We start from the raw sequence: 17,956 nt of genomic DNA on the forward strand, positions 1-17,956 counted from the left end.
TGTGTATCTAACTGGAGTGTGTGTGTGTGTATGTGTATCTAACTGGAGTGTGTGTGTGTATGTGTATCTAACTGGAGAGAGTGGGTATGTGTGTGTTTAACCGGAGTGTGTGCCTTTCGAATGGCCCGGGAGCGGTGTCCGGGAGCCGCCCCTGCAGCAATTGGATCCAGGTTATGGAGAAGGGGACGGTCAGCACCCGGGTGCCACCATGGCTCAGCATAAATTAGCGGTGCCGGAGGTGGTGTCAGTGTAGAGAGGCGCGCCCCCGAGTGAGCGCGGCCCCGAGCCGGCCTGGTGCGCGTACTTGGCTGCCGCCCGCTGCCGCTGCAGCATCGCACTCGGAGCAAGGCAACTTTCCGGGCTGCAGGCTGCTTCTCCTCCAGCAGCAGGCGGCTGAGTGCAGGAGCGCAGCAATTAAGCAGGAGCCCCCGGCCCCTATCCCTCCCTCCCTCCCCCCCACCCCCAGTCACCCCTCCCCCCAAGTCCCCCCCGCACCTCCCTCGGGAGCCCAGGTAAGAGTTGCGAGCGCTGGCAGCTAACACTCTGTGCTTCTCTCACTGAGGAATCCCGAAAAGATGCGAGGGGGGTGGGATTGGGGGTAACTATCTCAGCCTCCGCCGTGCGCTCAACCCTTGCACACTTTGGCTCATCTTTTGAGGTAAATAACCTGCAGACTGCAACCATTCTTAGCTCTTGCATCGCGCCCTGTGTACGGTTCGCAAACCTGGGCTCTGAGATTTGCAATAAGGCAAATGTTTCGATGCAGGATCCAAATTGTTCAAAAGTCTTTAATATTGCAACGGCTACTAGCTGTTTAAAATACAGAGATACTTCGAAAAAATCATTTTCTGCATGCGTATATCTATATATACAAACGTGAATACGTCTGATTTTAAAATGAATGTTTTCTAATTTCGCGAATGCATCATTTTGCCGATAAAGAGGGAAAAATGCTACAGTACTTTGTGGATCATATTGTAAAACGGGCTTTTTCACATCAATTAGCATTAGGTGCTGAAGTCAGTGAAAGCTAACGAGCACGAATCCGACACTTGTAGAGGCTTATGTAGAATGACCGTTTTCCTTTATTCTTTAGCTGTGCTGTTTAACTTTTTTATTTAAAGGAGCAGCGATGAAGAGAAGTCTGACCATGAACAAGTTTCTGCCTTCAGCCCTTATTAGTCTGGCGTTGGTTGTCTCCTGGCTAGCAGGGTGAGTAGAGAGTATGAATATTAAATATTTTCTACCTATGGCTTCCTGCTAACCTTTTAGAAACTTTGGTTGTGCCAACCAGGAGGGAACATGCCCAACTTCAAATTTAAGCAATTATCCACCTTAAATCTCTGAAATATACTTGTGTGTGTCCACCATGAGAACTTCAAACAAAAGCTGAAATAACTTCTTTGTTTTTAAAATGTATTTTCTGTTTACTGGACCTGTAGGATTTTCTGAGTCCAGCGTTTAACTGGCCTATTGGAAAGGGACTGAAAAATGACAACAAATCAAGGTTTAGCGCTAAACATCACTTATTTTAAATAGTTGTAATATGCTTAAAATAAAAGCTGTTGGCAGAGTTATCCAAAATGACACTAAAATCTGAAAAGTAAGGAGTTGAGTATAGTTTTCTGAATGAGTGAATTGCACTTCATTGCACAGAGGAAATGATCAGTTATGCAGCATGTATTTGTATGAAAAATAAGAATAAGCCTAAATCATACATAAGCTAAAATAGGACTGTTAGTTCTAATGTACTGTATTAGTGTGTAAGTGACAGTAGATTTAATTGTTTATGTTTCATCAGAATAAAGAAAACAGGCTTCAAGGCTAACATCTCTACTTATAGTTGCCATGTTGAAATGTTACTAATTTCAAAGTATGAATAAATCTTGTGGCAATTTCAAGTCAGTGGAGAAAAAGAATATTAAAATGATCTGAGGTTGCTAAATATTTCAATGTATTAAAACTATGGTTTTATGAAAATTGTCATTTTTTTCCAATTTGGCTCAATCAGAAAAATGAAAACCTGCTACTCAGTTAAAACCTCTAGGTGGTGTCAGCACACAACTTCAGCAAAGAAACCTGTTATTACTGCTTGAATGAGCAGGGTCAATGTTAAAATTTTGAAAACTGGCTGTTTGATTCTGGGTTTTAAAAAATACTTAAGAGAAAACTGTTTGAATATATCAGTGGAACAGTGCATTAGTATTTTAGAAGATGTAGTGCTTATTGAAATCTCTTTTGAGATTGTACTGGAGTGACTGTTATTGTTGATGTTCTCACATAGCCTGGACAAGATGGGTCCTAGATACGCAAAGTTAGTCAAGTCAATTAATAAGGTAAATTTAAAAAGTTACAAACACTGCAGGTCAAATCAGTAAAAAGGGATCAAAATCTGAGCTAATGTGATCTCTCCAATTCCCTCATGAACCCGATATAAATTAAACAATTTCAAGATCACTACTTTACAATTACCAGTGGAGAAATTCTTGTGGAAAGATGGAACTATGTGGAAAGAGTATAATTTTTAGCAAAGTCGGTGTGGTTCCTTTAAGAGTAAATTGTTGGTTCCAATAAACTTTTAAGAAATACTATTTTCCTTAGATGTGAATAGCACTTTTCTTGATTTTTCACTTAACGTAATGAGAATGTTTCTATCAATGGACCAGGTTGACCATTTTCTTGAAAGGCAATCAGGCAGGAATATCCCATATTAACCCAAATGGAGTCCATGAATACTGTCAGTGAAGCCAATTCAGTTTTATTTATACTTATATTTGTTTTCCATAATTTCATATTTCCATGATTTGTTCCATTTAAATCTTTTGAATTTGCAAGTTAATTACGACTGAATTTGGTACAGTTATCTCATGAATGGATGAATTCTCAATTGGGGATCCAAACTAAGTTAATTTATGGAGTTTGGGAAATTTTCTGAATTTAGCTAAATATTGATAGAAACTGTGCATGTGGTCTATGAGGCTCTGTGGAATATATCTAATCCTGAACATTTGCTGCAAAGAAAATTAGACTACTTATTATATTTTCACAAAATTAACATCATATTTGTAATCATTATTGCTAATTGGCATTCTTTTTAGTTATCCAAATATAACTGTTTCAGAAGAAGTATAATTCAGAATGTCAGATATGTCATGAATTATAATCACATATATTTTCACTATTACTTATATATACATAATTCACACGTCAGTTGTGGAATTGTGAAATAAAAATAGAAAACGTTTTTAATGCATAGAAGGTCAATCCATGTCTGAATGTGAAAGACAAGTTAATTCTTTGCTTGGGATGCTGTGTCAGAACTGATGCAGAGGAATCATGCTAGATTTCTCACAGTGGCAGGCTTATTGATATACTTGCATATCACAATTAGCAGCCGGAATTACTGGTGACATTTAAATCTGTTAGATGTGCATCACGATAAGTTTGTGCTGTGAGGTTTTATTTGCAATTATCGTATTTATTTTAAATAAGTGATATGTTAGTGCTTCAGTTGTATTGAATGTTATGTTATTTTGCTATGATGAGCAATATGATTGAGATTATTAATTTTTCAAAATGTTTTTGAATATAATTACATAATCAAATTATAATACTAACCATAATAGTGTCAATATAAGACAAAATATAACAATAATTGACAACAGTAATCAAAATGTGTTTAATGTAAAAATCAAGTATTTTGTCTTGTGAAACTCTGCAGTAGTCAGTCATGACTGGCATAAGGCATCCACCCCCTGAATCTGTGGGTGAAACAAGCCTGTTTTTTTGGAACATGTTATGCTATGCCAAGCAGTACACACTTACTCCCTTTAGAGTGGATCTTTTACTTACACCTTTAAGAAAATGTGTATTCAACATGGTCAGTCCAAATAATGCGTTAGAAATATTCCACAAACATTCAGCTTTGTAATATTTTACTAGGTAGTCATTATTTTCTTTACATGCAAAAGATTCAGCATAGAATTAGAATCTTACATACAAAGAACCCTTTAACAAAATCAGCTTAATAAGAACAATGTGAAAGTGTAAAACACCAGTTAAAGTAGTTATTGACCTGTACAGGTTTAACTTTATGTGACACTGGTATGACTAGTAACCATGTATCAAAAAAGAATTATGGACACATATTGGTTAACGGTATTTTCTGGAAGCCATGTGCCCATTATTGAAAGTCATTGAGCAATGAGAAGAGACTAATACTATTTATATGACACCTAGTGCCCTCCTTTCAATCTGATTTTGAAGTAAATCATTTCCTTTGGTGGTTTGACTTGAAAGTCAAAGCAAATTCTCATTTGTCAACATGATTATATTCATTGGTGACTATTTACATAATTAGATTATTTTGAGCTCTTTTGTCAAAATAAATAGGCATCAGCAATATCAGTGTGTTAATATTTCAAATGTGACTTGGACATGTGTTATAGATGCAATTGATATCAAACATAAATAATTGCATTTAATAACAATCTCACCCTAGGACTATGATTTGATTTCTTTTTGTGTTTGTCATGATATGAAAAATCTCAGGGAAGTTTGAAAGTATTGGGTCAATATTTTAAAGTACATATAAAAATATCATGATCTATTAGGTGCCATAGGGATACAAACAAGCCTATTGATTTGTAGTTTTCATTTAAAAATATGGACTTGTCATATGATCTAAGTCCTAGAAAACAGTATAATAAAAATAGAGGTCAGTGTATTGAGTCACCATAAAGGAGTGGGTCTAACTAAAAATTGAGAAGTAGTAAATGCTATTTTTGAAATGCCAGTCAAACATTCCCAACCTTGTTCAAAAAAGTTGCATTTGACATGTTCACTTAAAAAAAAAAGCTCTGGATATAATTCACAACTAAATGTTGCAGGGTTTTCTCTTCTAATTCCTGCCAGCCATAACCACATCCTGAAATGTCACATGTTTTCATTATTACATTACAAAAGTTACAGTCGTGCTCATGTAGTACAAATTTAAAAACAAAAAATATTAAATGAAATAGTCGCAAAGTAATGATATTTGCTTAAAATAAATCAAAGATTTGCTAGCCTGTAAATGTTGAATGTCTATAGTGAATTATAATAATCTATGATGGTGATAAATCACTTGATTTTAATTTTTAATTTATAATGTAATCTAAACTACATAATTAGATTATTATTCCATAAGCACCTGAAGAGAAAACTATTGCAGAGTTACTGGGTAAGTGGGGAGTGGGGTACATTGGGTTGTTCTCACAGAGCTGTGGCACAGATGCCACTGGTCAAATGGTATTCTTCGGTAATCAGCCTGCTTCTGTACTGGAACTATCCTTCACTAACAGGCATCCAGTACTTTCTAGTGAATGTATTCAGATTGCACAGTGCATCTGTAGAATATTGAAAATTTATACACTGATGATCCATATATTTAAACCTTACACTTGCCAGTTCAGCAATTTCAAGAATGACCAAAGAAAAATGCACAGTAACTTTATTCCATGCAGTCTGGCTGGACATTTTCTTCATTCAGAACTGTGAAAAGTGTAAACAGAAGTGGGCAGATCATTAAAAGTGCACTTCCAAACGTAAATTAGGTATCTATCAAAGGCTGACAGATATAACAACTGCAGAAAATAATGAAGGCATATAACTTTATAAAGGAAATGTACATAAAATCTCTGATTCCAATTAAACATTGATGGCTTTGATGACCAATTGTTGGTATAGGATCAGATAAAATATCATGGATACTCTTATGTGACAAGCAAGAGTGCATGTCACACATTCTATGTCGTCCGTATCTGTGAAGGAATTGGAGTCTTTGAGGAACAGTACTGTTTTGAGGACAGTAAAGACCCTTCAGGACTTGGATGGGTTGTTTAATCAGAGAACATCCTAAAAGTGCACAAGGCATAGTTTGGTCCGAATAGTTCTATGTAGTTTCAGTAAATAGTTGCTTTTTTAACCTCTTGAAGTTCTAATTCGTGACGGAGTCAGTATTGTGTGACTCTAGAATGGGCTTGTAATATTAATAAGGCAAAGCTACATGCGGAAATGTTAGCAAATAAAAATGACTTTAAATAGTCATGGTTGTTAGGAATCATGTCGATTAACACAATATTTTTGATAGTGTTTTTAGATGTAAACAAACTGAACAATTTTTATAATACAGATATAATTCATGTGCTTTGATTACATTATTAAGTTTTTAATATTATTGATAGAACTACTGTGTTTCAATATTTCAGAGTTTAGTTTCTGGTTATGCATTTTCATCATTAATGCCATGATTAGAATCCCTACAGTGCGGAAACAGACCCTTCGGCCCAACAAGTCCAGCCTGAACCTCCGAAGAGTGACCCACCCAGACCCATTCCCCTACTCTATATTTACCCTTGACTAATGCACCTAATCTAAATGTCCCTGAACACAATGGGCAATTTAGCATGGCCAATTCACCTAACCTGTATATCTTTGGGTGTGGGAGGAAATTGGAGCAAATCCAGGGAGAACATGCAAACTCCACACAAACAGTTGCCCAAGGCTAGAATCAAATCCAGATCCCTGGCACAGTGAGGCAGCAGTGCTAACCACTGAGCTACCATGCTGCTGCTTGGGATTGCATTTGTCCACTGATTCCTTCCTCGGTGTTTCCATGCTGACTATAGAGCAATCTCAAGCACCTAACAATATAAAATGTATTCTAATACAAATTCATAAATCACTAATTCATTTAAAGAATTTTTTATGATAGTGGGTTCAGATAATTTATTGCCTTTTTTCTCTTCAAATAATTATTTCTAAAATAAACCTTTGTTAATTCACTGTTTCAAATGATTCCAGTAGGATTTTACAATCCATAATGGACACTTCAGTTTTATTGTATGGGTGGCACGATGGCTCAGTGGTTAGCGCTGTTGCCTCACAGCGGCAGGGTCCTGGGCTCAATTCCCGCCTTGGACGACTGTCTGTGTGGAGTTTGCACATTCTCCCTGTGTCTGCGTGGGTTTCCTCCCACAGTTACAAAGATGTGCAGGTCAGGTGAATTGGCCATGCTAAATTGCCCATAGTGTAAAGTGCATTAGAGGAAAATGGGTCTAGGTGGGTTACTCTTCGGAGGATCGGTGTGGACTTGTTGGGCTGAAGGGCCTGTTTCCACACTGTAGGGAATCTAATTTAATAATGAACTTTGTTGCATCTTGTGCACAGATAATTTAAGAATTCCATCAGTATAAAGAAAAGTTAGCTAGTTGAAAGATATCATTACTCTTCATCTGTTTTCTTATTAAATGAATCAAACAATTGTACCATTTTCTGGTCTTTTATCTTTTTTTTTAAACTTTGCCAGATTTTTCAATGCTATTCGGTGGAATGTACAGTTTACTCATTTTACTCCTGAGTAGGGCACATTCCATGCATGAAGGAAGAAAAGACTGAAATAGCAATGCAGTTTGTACATTTTATTAATCTCCAATTTATCTCTGTATTTGTAGACTACAGGCTTTACTTTCACCTTTTTTACTTTTGTCTTAGCTTATTCTTTTATAATGAACTCAACAGGATATTGAAAAAATGGTTTCCTGAAACATATGTAATTAAAAAAAATCTGCTTGTATTTTTGAGCACCTTGAAGAATCTGAAAACATTTCTGAAAGGATCAGATTAATTTTTGCTTTGATAAAAGGTCTTGAATATATATAACTTTTAGTAGATTCGGAGTTCTCAAAACATGTCAATACTGAATAAACTCCTTTTGAACTGCAGCCACTGCTAGACATAAAGTGGATCTACTGCCAGTTCTAGATCACAACTAATTTTCATTACTTTGAAATCAGTTGTTAGGCAAGTGGGGGGAAAAAAATCATACTTATTAATAATGGCTGATATCAATCAAAACTAATTCCCATTATGGTGGTAATGATGACATAATGAAATTGTCATATTCAACAGTATTACTTGGTGGAAGTGACAACACTTCTGGAATTCATGGAAATCCAGAATAGCATGGAAATCCAGAAATTGCTGTCTGTAATTCTATGTTTCCTAAGAGGGTTTGCAAATGAATCATTCCCAGATTACAATCAATGGAGTTATCAACTGAATTCACTAAAAACACTTGAAAAAGTGACAGATTGTTGAGAGTGTATGTGGTGCAACCCACAATTGGGTTTTTAATGGTATGCTGATTTTGAAAATAGCTACTAAACACCCGCAGTAGCTTCCTGAGAAGCTAATTTAATATTTGTGGAATGTCAAAGTTTTCCATAAAGATAACAGAATTTCACATTTTAAATTCATTTTTTAAAAGTTTGCTCATCTTTATTTTAGCTTCAAAAAATTCTGAAAATGTAGTTTTAACTGTGAAGGATTTTGTTTGCTTTTCATTTCATGATTTTCTCTTTGTGAATACTTTCCTGTTTGCTGATGTCACTGCTGCATGTCAAGTTGCTCCTTGACCTGACATCAGATTTGAACTGCCGTTGGGAATGTATGAAGCCATGCTGCAAAGATCACGGGATCTTTGTTGGCAGCTGCGTGTGCTTGCGTGTATTTCTTTTGTTTAATGCAGATAATATTTGCTGATATTCACCAGGTGCCATTTTTATTCAGTTTCCTTTTGCTTTAGCAATTCACATGTTTACATTTTTAATTAAACACTTTTTTTTTTGTTCAGATACATGTTTTAGATATCTGTGTGGAATCCATTTTCTTCTGAGCAGTATTTTATTTATTCAACGAGTTTACCTTTCTACAGGTTTTCACATTGAGTGATTAACTCACTCACTCATTACATTTAAATGAAGAATGATACATGCATGCAATACTGTCTCAAATAATGACAAACCTGCTGGTTACCTTTCTGTTGGCTTAAACTTTCTAGATGCCATTTTGAGCACCAGTAGGATTCAAGTATAACTTTTATTGAAACCACTGCTTTATTTTAAGTAAGGAAGGTGATTTTGAAAGCACTAAATAATCAGTCCCTGTCTTTATGTTGTTTTGGTAAAATCTCATGTTAAATTGTCCATTTGAAACACTTTTGTTGGAAATGCCTGACATACTTTCACTGTCATACATCCTGACTGGCTAAACCAAGTAGAATACTCTTTCATCCTAGAGAATATGAAGTGATAGAAAACAATTTGCAAACACAAGAATTGAAATTGGTGAGCGCTTTAAAGTAGGTCCTGATTTGAATCTATTTTCTGGAGATTTTCTTAAATAATTGGTTGATGTTTTAATGACTATGAGAAATGAGTGCCACATGACTACATAATGTTCTACAATTAATCATTGATATTTAAAAATATTTTTAAATGCTTTCAAAATAAATTATTACATCAAAGTTGCAACATACTTCTGAGAAGCCAGCGCTGTATTAAAAATACCATTGAAAAATGTGACACCATTGCCAAGCAACCAAATTTAATTATTGTCTCTTCAAGTATGTTTTATAAATTTCTCAATAGCTTTGATAAAAAGAATACTGGAAATTTTGAGTTAACCTAAGAATGAAAAAGCATGTTGAGCAGTTGAATGTGCAATAAAATATAGGCTTACTACCTATAGTTTACTGCAAACTTCCAGTCTTTTGAATTATGTATTGAAAGATAATTATTTCAAATGACGTTTTAGTTTTTGGTGAGCTAAGGGTAAATCTAGGATATTTTGCCAGTGTATTTCAGTGAGTTTACCTGTCTGCTTTGGTTGACTCTGGAACAAATGTTGATGTTCGAGAGAGACCTCTGGAAACCTTAACAGGGAAACATTCTGCAGTTATTCATAATTAAAAAGAATGTGGAAGTTTGCAGTAAACTATAGGTAGTAAGCCTATATTTTATTGCACGTTCAACTGTTCAACATGCTTTTTCATTCTTAGGTTAACTCAAATTTCTAGTATTCTTTTTATCAAAGCTATTGAGAAATTTATAAAACATACTTGAAAATGGGGGAGTTACTAAATGAATATTTTGCATCAGTATTTACTGTGGAAAAGGATATGGAAGATATAGACTGTAGGGAAATAGCTGGTGACATCTTGCGAAATGTCCAGATTGCAGAGGAGGAAGTGCTTGAAATGGTTAAAGGTGGATAAATCCCCAGGACCTGACCAGGTGTACCCGAGAACTCTGTGGGAAGCTAGAGAAGTGATTGCTGGGCCTCTTGCTGAGATATTTGTATCACAATAGTCACAGGTGAGGTGCCGGAAGACTGGAGGTTGGCAAACGTGGTGCCATTGTTTAAGAAGGGCGGTAAAGACAAGCCAGGGCACTATAGATCGATGAGCCTAACATCAGTGGTGGGCAAGTTGTTGGAGGATTAATGAGGGCAGAGCAGTAGATGTGATCTATATGGACTTCAGTAAGACGTTCGACAAGGTTGCCCATGGGAGACTGATTAGCAAGATTAGATCTCATGGAATACAGGGAGAACTAGCCATTTGGATACAGAACTGGCTCAAAAGTAGAAGACAGAGGGTGGTGGTGGAGGGTTGTTTTTCAGACTGGAGGCCTGTGACCAGTGGAGTGCCACTGAGTTGCAGGTAGATAGGATAGTGAAGAAGGTGTTGGTATGCTTTCCTTTATTGGTCAGAGTATTGAGTACAGGAGTTGGGAGGTCATGTTGCATGTTAGACCACTGTTGGAATATTGCATACAATTCTGGTCTCCTTCCTATCGGAAAGATGTTGTGAAACATGAAAGGGTTCAGAAAAGACTTACAAAGATGTTGCCAGGGTTGGAGGATCTGAGCTACAGGGAAAGGCTGAACAGGCTGGAGCTGTTTTCCCTGGAGCGTCGGAGGCTGAGGGGAGACCTTATAGAGGTTTACAAAATTGAGGGGCATGGATAGAATAAATAGACAAGGTCTTTTCCCTGGGGTCGGGGAGTCCAGAACTAGAGAGCATAGGTTTAGGGTGAGAGGGGAAAGATATAAAAGAGACCTAAGGGGCAACTTTTTCATGCTGAGGGTGGTATCTGTATGGAATGAGCTACCAGAAGATGTGGTGGAGGCTGGTACAATTGCAACATTTAAGAGGCATTTGGATGGGTATATTGAATTGGAAGGGTTTGGAGGGATATGGGCCGGGCGCTGGCAGGTGGGACTAGATTGGGTTGGGATATCTGGTCGGCATGGACCGAAGGGTCTGTTTCCATGCTGTACATCTCTATGACTGTATATTCTGACCATTTTATCCAGCTAGTAGTTGATCCAGAATGTTTTGGTGAAGGTTTGTATTTTTGTTTTTAGCATTTCCATCACTTGAATAACATTTGTAGCTGAGTATTTATTGTTGTCAGTGGACCAACCAGCTTCAGAGTTTTTAAATTACACATGTAGAACTGCAATGACTGCATGCACACATTTATCAGTGATTAGTGATTTATTTCAGACAACTACAATGTCTTAAAATGGTAGAATCAATCATAGATGAAATATCATGTGTGGATCAGCCTCTCTATGTTATAACATTCATCTTATGGTTTCCAATCAAGCTTGGATCACAGACATGTTGGGATAGGAAAGGAAAGCAGGACTGCTAGAATAGCAGAAAAATAAAAACACTTCCTTGTTTTTCTTAGCAATTTTTAAGCATTTCTATTTAACTAGTTCCTGATTATGTTAACAGAGTAACATTGGATCCATTAAATCTGTTTGACTGACAGTTCAGGATTAATCAATGTTAACTGATTTATTTAGTCGACGTTTATAGAATAGATTAATAATTCTTCAGAGATGATGGGTGGTGTGTGAGCCCACTGTCACTGCTCACTGAATCATGATTTAATGCACATCATGCATATCAATAAAAATGATTTTTTTGTCACAGCTGGTAATTGCTTTCTGTTTGTGTAATAGTTCATGTCTATACAGTTAGACTAAGTTTTCATTAGAGTACAGCAAGGTGTGAAATGTAAATGTCAAAAGACCTAAGAGTATATATAATTGGTGTCCAGAAGCATTTTCTTTCAACAGTATGAAACAAAAAATATTTTTCATTCAGGATAGTGAATTGTTTTCTTAATTTTTCAACATGTAATGCAGCAAACCCTGAACTGTATATCAATGGCACAAACAATATAACACTAAAAATAGTACCAGCAATGCTTCCCTGCATCCTCTGGATTCACTGGGAGGACCACCAAGAAAATGGTAGTTTTTTTTTCTTGAAGCTAACTCCATAAACATTCAGGCAAAACTCTGCAAAATCACCTAGGCTGGATTTGACAAAGAAAACACATCAAAGACACTCTGAAACTTGAAGCATAGTAGCACTGATATTGATTTGGAGATGCCGGTGTTGGACTGGGGTGTACAAAGTTAAAAATCACACAACACCAGGTTACAGTCCAACAGGTTAACACCTGATGAAGGAGCGTCACTCCGAAAGCTAGTGTGCTTCCAATTAAACCTGTTGGACTTTAACCTGGTGTTGTGTGATTTTTAACTTTGTACACCCCAGTCCAACACCGGCATTTCCGAATCATTTTTTTAAAAAGTTGCACTCTTGGGTTAGCTGTTAACAATGGTGATAGCTAGACAATATGTTGAAGGTGTTAGCCCCCTGTGTTCTCTGTCTATGACCTGATGTTTAGATTGATTCTAATCTAAAAAGTGAGATAACAGAGTTTTACAGATGACTGTCTGGGAGGAGTTTGCTACCAGTGTGCTACATGCTACATCATATTTTGAGTCCAATCACCTTTTAATAATGAGGCAAAGAGGTGGCTGAGAAGAAAGTAAAAGGAAGAAAGTTCTGCACTCTAGATTCCACTACCTTGTGGGATGTCCTTCCCCATGAGTCCAAAGAGCTGACCTGTTCACATGAAAACCTATGATAAGCTATCCTGAGTAGACATCAAACTTGAATCATTTGACAACTGACAATATATAAATTACTGCGCAATGTGTTAATTTAACAACTAAGTAGCTTTTGCACCAAATAAGCCAATATAAACATATGACGTTCATTTCAACTTTTAATATACAGTTTACATTTTGCAGCATAGGTAATAATTGAGATTTATGTAAGTACAGTTATATCTCCTGCCCCAGAAGAGCTATTGTGTTGAAATAGTCAGCATGATTCTCAGATGCTAGAACTTCTTATGAAACAGTGATCAAGAATTGACTGGCAGAGTGCACTGGACAACAGTCTGATCAAACCCACAGTGGCATGGTCCATTTTGAAGGCCAGACTGCATTAATACCCCCTGCATCAAAGAACAAGTACCTTGGGGTAATCCATCTGCTCTGGCTTGATACAATATCATGCATCCCAAAGGATGATGTGAATATGAAAGAAATAGTTTGGGAGGAATCCATTCCTGCACAGAAGGTAAACCTGGTGGCCCCAGGGATATTGTAATAAAACTGTGAGAACACCGACTCATCCGAGCTATGTAAAATAACTAACAAGTGATCCTCCTGCTATAGTGTGAGTATGAACTAGTACATATATTGTAGAATCCTAATTTGCAATTTAAAAGATCCTACTGCTTGAATGGGCTGGTGCTGCAAGCCTCAACACAGTTCATCTTGGAAACATTTGCTGCTACCATCGCTTTTCAGAACTGAGGAAGGGTCACTGGACACGAAACATTAACTCTGATTTCTCTTCACAGTTGCTGTCAGACCTGCTGAGCTTTTCTGGCAACTTCTGTCTTTGTTTTGTTTGCAAATGTGAATTTACGTGTTAGGTTTCTGATTTCAGTATTTATTTTGGATGCATTTCTGCATCTTGTGAATTGTTTTCTCCAAGATGTCATATTCTGTGTTCTGTTTGCTCCGTCTCTGAAATTAAATCTTCTTGGAAATTATAGTTTCAGCTGTTGTGACTTCCTAAAGTGAATATTTATTTTTGGTTCAAAGGCATTTAATTCAGAGTATTGAATTACAGCTGCTTTTTTCTGTTGTATCAGAAGCTTTTCCTATGCTTATGTGGCTAAGATGAATGGTTTCTGTCTTGCATGGCTAAAATGAAATATTTCTGTCTTTTTCAAATTTGTTTTGTTTTTAGATACATTCTGCAATGTGTGGCCTCAATAAACCAATTTCTGTTTTTCCAATGGCTCTGGAGAACAAATTCTGCTCTTAGCACCTTTATGAAATGAATCTGATTTCTTTAGCCGATGTTACCTAGATAATTCCCTCTCTTTCACTTGTATCACAAACCAACCTCACTGCTTTTACAGACTCGTTCTTGGTTGAAACTTGCAGCCTGTAATTTAAATAAATGCTTGCCACCTTTCACGTGGCTGTAAGTAATGGATCTCTAACCTTTTCATCCTCAGAAGCCTCCAAAATGTTTATTCTGTTACACCTTACCTGCTTCAGTTTCACATTTGCCCTTTATCACTTTAATTCTGGTTTGCTTGTTCTAGGATCTGTAGCTTTGTTTTAAGTTGCTTTTGTAGCCCTTTATTTTCCTTTCTATAGCTGTGCCTCATGGTGTTTGCTGTCTCTGGCAGAGACACCTCTTCTGAATTTGTAAGTACAAAGATTTCATCTAGTTTACCAGCCTGTTTTTGCCTTCTTTTACAAGAAGTTTTCCCCTTGTCTATCAGGGATTTCAACTTCACTCGGAGAGCCTCCACTGTCCGTTTACTCTCTGGCTAAACCTCGACATAGGACTGCCCCTCTGACTCTCTATGAAATCTTTACCTGTCCAGGTACGAATTGTCTTCCCACTCATGAAGCATCTAGCTCATATTTGCTTCTGCACTTCTCTTACCAGGTCTGAAATGCCTTCTACCATTACCTGCAGATCCTGCCTTATAGATTCTTACTACAAGGTTCTCCCCTTGAGGACTGTTGAAGGTTCCCCATGCTTTCAGCTGCTGTCTGTTTGTTTGAGTCACCTTCTTAAAGCTATGCCTGGAGAAATCTTCAGTCTTCCTCTGCTTCTTATCTAGTTGTAAGATGAAGTGAGGTTGGCGCTGTGTGGTATGATGGATCCTCATCACGGTTTACCTTGGTGGAAGTTACATCTGGCAGATTTGCTCTTATAACTCTCTTTACTGGCAGATCTAGTGTGGTAGAGGAAAACCACTTGGTGATCCAAAGAGAAGAAGCATAAACAAGATGTGAGTTATTGCATGATAGCAAGTAGGTTCAAATTACGTGGTTATGAATGACATTGCTGCAGATGATGGAGGTGACCTTGTTTGACTGAGTGTAGTATCAAGAGGCCTGAGTAAAATTAAAAATTCTTAGGAATGGTTGTGGGCCGTTGTGATGGGTGCTGGAAATCTACATCCAGAACCAAGAAAGGTGAAGATGATTGTGGTTATGGCAGGCTACCATGTCGTGCTGAAAGGCTATCTTCAGCCACTTCATTTAATGACCTTTTCGTGATAAGATCAGACATCCAGAACCAAGAAAGGTGAAGATGATTGTGGTTATGGCAGGCTACCATGTCGTGCTGAAAGGCTATCTTCAGCCACTTCATTAATGACCTTTTCGTGATAAGATCAGAATTGCCGATGCTTGCCGATGACTGACTGACTGACTGCAAAATTTTTAGGTGTGTTCATAACTCTGTACACGCTGAAGCAATATGCCGAAACCTGGACCAAACTTTGGAGAAAATGTAACTGCCTCCCTTTGACATTCAAAGGGATTAATGCCACTGGCTCCAACCCCCTACATGACCCTAAAGCCACAGAAGCCCATTCTTCCCCATATTATGGCAGTTTTTGTTTCTTTCACAATTTCCAAAATCACTTAAAGAATTATTTCCAGCATCTGCTACAGTCACACTGAAATCCCTCTTTAAGCGATTACAAGGTGGATTTGCATAATACAGGTTAGTTTTATCTGGTGCTCATCATTGAGTTTGGTTTCTCTATTGAGGTGTGCAGACTGAAACATTTACAGCAGGCAACAAAACCATTGTGTGCTGCCTACAACATATTCAACTGCCTCAGATTTATCACACATTCAGCTTGCCCTGCTAATTTTTGGATGCTATCAAATTTAATCCCAGTAAGCCTGCCTTTCCTGTTTTTGTGAGTAATCCTTAATTTATGCAACTTTAATAGACTGAAATCAAAATACAGCCATGGTATGATTTGCTGATGTAGGTTTCTGTAATGCATTGTTACTAGAATGTAATTGTCATAATGTTGCTTTTGCACTTCTGGTTCTTAGATTTTCGCATGATACTTGTCATTTAAAGCAATTTTTAAAAAAATGAAACTTTGTACTTAATAGAAGTGGAATAAATTTGCTCAATGAAGCTTTAACGAAGCTAATTTTAGGGATCTGAACATCGAGATAAGGAAGAGCGAATGGACTGGTATTTCTAAAAGAACTCATGCAGCCAATTAAATACAACTGAAATATAATCATTTGTTGTCATGTAGGAATCATGATGGCCAATTTGTACACATCAAGGCTCCAAAAACAGCAAGGAAATTAATGATCAGCTAATCGATTTCAGTGGTGTTGGTTGAGATAAATGTTGTGCAAGATACCAGGAGACTATTCTGTTGCTTCAAATAGTGCTGCTCAATCTATTAGAGCCAGCTGCAAGGGCAGACTGGGAATTTGGGTTGACATCTCATCTGACAAGTACAATATATAAGCTTTAGTGATGTACCAAGTCTCAAGTATAGAACTTGAACCCATAACCTTCTGACTGGGCACTGAGTGCTGCTGTTAACATAGTGATCGCACCAAGGCCAAAAACACAGTGATCTTAGAGCTGATGAATATATTGACAATTATGGGAAGCAAAGATAGTGTCAGCAAACTATCTTTATTTTGTCTTTGACAGTCCCTCATGGATAACATTCTTCCATTGACCTAAAGTGACAAAATAGTCCAATGCTGAATGTGCACACCTTGCCATTGGTGGGGCCGTGGTATTTGAAGAAGTGGGTATGTTGCTTGGTTTTTTGCGTGCTCCTTCCACTGTGCTTGGCCTCCCCTTGGGCTGGACTGAGATGCTCAATGGTGGTTGGCCTGTCCTTAAATCTATTCATTATAGAGTGTATTTTGAGGAGACTTGGTTTCTCTATCAGCAAACATGAAGAGTGGTTTGTCAAGAATGGCCATGAGATCCGGAAACTAGATCTTCCAGCTTCTTAATGTTCCTGAACTGAAAATATCACCAAACTTCAAAAGAAAGAAAGCAAGTCTACAGACAAATGAAGATTGAGATCTAACTTCAAAAGCCTGCAACTTAAAGAGCACACAGTTTGCATAAAGTGTGAAATTCAGCAACTTGACAACAGCCATGATATGCATGGATACTTCAGCATTATCTGCACTATCTATGATCCAAGTAACAAAGAATTTATCGCATTGAGAGTTAAAATGGATTGGCGATCATCAAGGACCGAGATGTAGTCAGCACTAAATGAAAGCAGCATTTTGAGGATCTCCTCAACAAAGACTCTACCCTCAAAATGTATTCCCCAACTATAGCATTTTACTTGCCACCACCTCAACGTGACCCCAAAATGAGGTTGAAATGACCATCCAACAGTTGAGAACTAACAAGCCTCTGGTGTAATGGCATTCCAACCAAGTACTACAATATTGAGCGAAGCATTCTTGGCCCATCCATTTGATCTCATCAGCCTTACCTGGAAGGAGGAGATAGTAGCAATGGATCTTTAAGAGGCCACCCTCAAGAAAGGAAATAATACCAATCGTAGTAACAACAGCAGGGTTTCCATGCAGTTCAACACAGTGAAGGTCAATACAAGAATCATCCTCAGTCACCTTCTCCAAGTGATCTCCTACCAGAGTCTGTGAGAATTCTGTTCAGGAACAGGAATAGTGGACACCATAATCACAGCAAGACAAGCTGAAAAATACTGAGTGTTAGAGTAACCTTTTTTTTTAGCCTTCTTTGACTTCATGAAAGCATTCAACAATGTCAACTGTGAGGTATTATGGATTATTCTTCTCAAATTTGACTGCCTGCAGAAAGTTGTCATCTGTC

At 37.4% G+C, this 17,956-nt stretch overlaps 1 protein-coding gene across 7 annotated transcripts in view; it reads left to right on the forward strand.

Moving 5' to 3' along the window:
- The window catches only part of gabra2a (gamma-aminobutyric acid type A receptor subunit alpha2a), a 254,455-nt gene that overhangs the window by 3,808 nt on the left and 232,691 nt on the right, over positions 1 to 17,956 (forward strand). For 2 of the 7 annotated variants that reach the window (XM_043691775.1, XM_043691784.1), the window contains exon 2: positions 1,125 to 1,212. In XM_043691775.1, the coding sequence (XP_043547710.1) occupies positions 1,133 to 1,212 (80 nt within the window). In that variant the 5' untranslated portion in view covers positions 1,125 to 1,132. The other 5 variants (XM_043691800.1, XM_043691756.1, XM_043691810.1 and 2 more) reach the window with 5 other exon arrangements.

Source organism: Chiloscyllium plagiosum, chromosome 1 (assembly GCF_004010195.1).
Source record: "Chiloscyllium plagiosum isolate BGI_BamShark_2017 chromosome 1, ASM401019v2, whole genome shotgun sequence".
Classification (NCBI taxonomy): Eukaryota; Metazoa; Chordata; class Chondrichthyes; order Orectolobiformes; family Hemiscylliidae; genus Chiloscyllium; species Chiloscyllium plagiosum.